The sequence below is a fragment of the Ipomoea nil genome, unplaced genomic scaffold, assembly GCF_001879475.1.
Source record: "Ipomoea nil cultivar Tokyo-kokei standard unplaced genomic scaffold, Asagao_1.1 scaffold2338, whole genome shotgun sequence".
Lineage (NCBI taxonomy): Eukaryota > Viridiplantae > Streptophyta > Magnoliopsida > Solanales > Convolvulaceae > Ipomoea > Ipomoea nil.
The window spans coordinates 1,744,654-1,747,904 of NW_017618766.1; the positions used below are offsets into that span (position 1 = coordinate 1,744,654).

Below are 3,251 nucleotides of genomic sequence, written 5' to 3' on the forward strand. Positions count from 1 at the left end.
TTCTCAGATCTGATTTGTGTAAATAATTTATGTCATATAGACACATAATTACATAATACATAAGACATGAATTCAAAAAATAAGACATACAATGTGTTCTGTATTATACAACTACTAATCAATTTCATGCACAGAATCTATATGCTTAATGTACAAAATGTTGTAACATAATGCACAAAAATGTATAACTCAATGCACAAAAAATGCATAACACGAGATACAGACATATATTTTCTATTTTATTTATTTTCAAATTTAATTTATGTAAATAATTAATGGCATACCGTATAGAGTTTGTCGTGGCTTCAGGAGGTTATGAGGCCTATTGACACGTATATATATAGTAAGGTTTCCCTAAAATAGATATACCAAAACCAGAATTTATGTAAAGAAATATGAATTTCCTCATCTCTTGAACAACTAATCCGCCCACGGCTTCCACCACCGCTACTCAAAGCTAGCGGTGCAATTGCTTGCTTGCTTTACCGCATGAATGAAGCTAAGGAAGCCAACTCTAAACACATTTCTCCATTCTAAACCTGAGAAAGAAACAAATAATACCAACAACGTCATCCCCCATGCCAACCTGCAGGATGCCTTCTACTACCGTGTCTGCAGTTGTGCTTCTTCTTAGTTCTTACCCTAGTTGTCATTGTTATTTGTGGCATTGTATATGGCTTATTTCATGCCACCATGGCTGTAAAAAGGAGTTGGCACAAACACAATCATATCCTCAAGAAACTAAATCTTACTCAGATTTAATCCTTTACCTTGAACCTAGCAATACATTTTCTCTCATAATATCGGTACATTTAGTCCGTTCAACCAATTCATCATTATTCTTGTATCAATCGATCTTTATCTTAAATGTTACAAGTGTATATAGTGGTGTCCATTAATCACGTCGACATTGGATCCTTAGACATGAGCAACACCTTAGACGTCTCAATCTTTTGTAGAGGAGATGTTTGGAGGCACCAAGTCTTGCTTATAACTTGTTTAATTTGTATATATGTTGCTTTTATTTTGGCCCTGTTAGCGGATAGCTGTTAGCTGATTGTGTTAATTAAAGGATATAACTAGTTGATAACATTATCTGATTGTAGAAAAGTATTTGGTAAATTAGCTAACAGCTCATAACTGTTTGGTATAATTTATTTTCTCAAAAAGTTAATTGAAAAAGTTGTTTTGAACAGTTTTTAGAATTTTAGCATTTTGGAGTTACAAAAAGTTAGTTAATCAAACATTTATATCGATTTTTTAACCAGTCAAACAATTAATAGTAGTCAAATAAACTATAATTGACTGATAGAGTAACTACTTTACCAAAAAAAGTGCCTTTATGTGGCTTTTTGAGATTTGGTGACCATTTTAATCTTTGACCTTGTGAAATAAATTTCTTCAATGTTAGTTTTAACAAGCCTTCTTTTACAATACAATTATCAATTGGATATCTACTCATATGGTTTCTGGATTATAGCATTGAATTGTTTTCCTTAGCCACCGCATTTTCTTAGTCAGCTGCCAGGTTTCATAAATTTACACACATTAAATTGGGAAAATGTTTATTAAGATTGCTAATTTGTACCTTTTCCAAAATTATTAATTTTAGATAGTTAATTTATTAAATGAAATAATATAAAATTACAAATCGATTTGGTATTGTAATAGAACTAGAGTTTAAAATTGGAAATGCGTTTTTGGCCAAATTAAAAAAAAAAAAAAAAAAAAAAATCTTTCAAACCAATGTTTGTTTTAAGAAAAAGTATCCATGAGAATGGGCACATGCAACAGAAACAACAGGTACTTCAGTTTAAATTAAACATGATGCCCAATGAAAATCTGGGAACCAAAGGTTGTTAAATATTATTGAAATAAATAATAATGTATGTTTTAGTATTTTAGCATTATTTTATTACTTCTTGTTAGTGCTCAGTTAGTTTCTTAGTACGTGGTGTTAGTGCGCAGTTCATTAGTATATGGTTAGTTTTGTAATGCCTATATAAAAGGCTATCTCATGCACAATAAAGATATGAGTTTTACGTACTTCTGTTTCTCCTTATTTTATAACATTTGGTATCTGAGCCAGGTTAAATATTCATATGAGTAGTAGCTCTAAGTGAGAGGAAGTGAATATTGAGAGAGAGTCTTTTCGATAGACATGGCAGCTGAAAATTTTGTTCAACCCGCTATTCCTCGTTTTGATGGTTACTACGACCATTGGAGCATGCTAATGGAGAATTTCCTGAGGTCGAAAGAGCTTTGGTGTGTTATTGAGATTGCAGTTGCAGAGCCAACTGCGGGGACGTCAGAAGAGCAACAGACAAGATTGGAGATGTTGAAACTGAAAGATCTCAAAGCAAAAAATTATCTTTTTCAGGCCATCGAACGTCCCATCTTGGAGACAATCCTATGCAAAGATTCTTCCAAGAGTATATGGGACTCCATGCAGAAAAATTATGAATGTTCTACAAAAACAAAGAGGCAGGAGCTTCAAGCACTTCGTATAGAGTTCGAAACACTCCGCATGAAGTCGGGAGAGTCAGTTACAGAATATCTCTCTCGTACAACCGCGATTGTCAACAAGATGAGAAATCATGGTAGCAAAATAGATGATTCTGATGTTGTTGAAAAGATTCTTCGATCCAAGACACCGAAGTTCAATTTTGTTGTGTGCTCCATAGAGGAAGCTAACAACGTGGAAAACCTTTCCTAGATGAATTACAGAGTTCTTTAATGATTCATGAGCAGAAACTTATTCATCACGAAAATGAAGAACAAGCATTGAAGATCTCAACAGAAAATCATCCATCATCGAGGGGAAATAGAGGACGAGGCAAAGGTAGAGGTAGAGGAAGAGGAGGAAGGCGAGGTGACCATAATACCTCAACAACCCATAAACCGAGAGGCTTGTCAAAGGTTGAGTGTTATCGTTGTCACAAATTTGGCCACTATCAATCAGATTGTCGCACCAATCTGACTAAACCAGACGAAGAAAAAACCAACTTGGTAGAAAAAGAAGAGGAGGTATCTCTTTTGCTAGCGTGTCATGTGAATGACGAAACTCAACACATGTGGTATTTAGATACCGGATGTAGCAATCACATGTGTGGGGATAAGACGATGTTTTGAGTATCTCCCCTAGGGTTTGAAGGGTGTAGTGGAGCTGAAGTTGTATTCTCTCTCAAAAAAAAGAGATAACTTGAACTAAACATGAGAATATTATATAACCAAACAAAGATTCGATAATC

The 3,251-nt window shown here is 34.1% G+C and overlaps 1 protein-coding gene across 1 annotated transcript; it reads left to right on the forward strand.

The window, feature by feature from the left end:
* Positions 1-2,161: 2,161 nt before the first annotated feature.
* Positions 2,162-2,716, forward strand: LOC109151979. The gene has a single exon (XM_019299569.1). The coding sequence runs from the start codon at positions 2,162-2,164 to the stop codon at positions 2,714-2,716; it is 555 nt and encodes a 184-aa protein (XP_019155114.1).
* Positions 2,717-3,251: the final 535 nt, after the last annotated feature.

Coding starts and splice junctions, on each gene's coding strand:
- LOC109151979 (XM_019299569.1), top strand. CDS start 2,162: ATGGCAGCTGAAAATTTTGTTCAACCCGCTATTCCTCGTTTTGATGGT.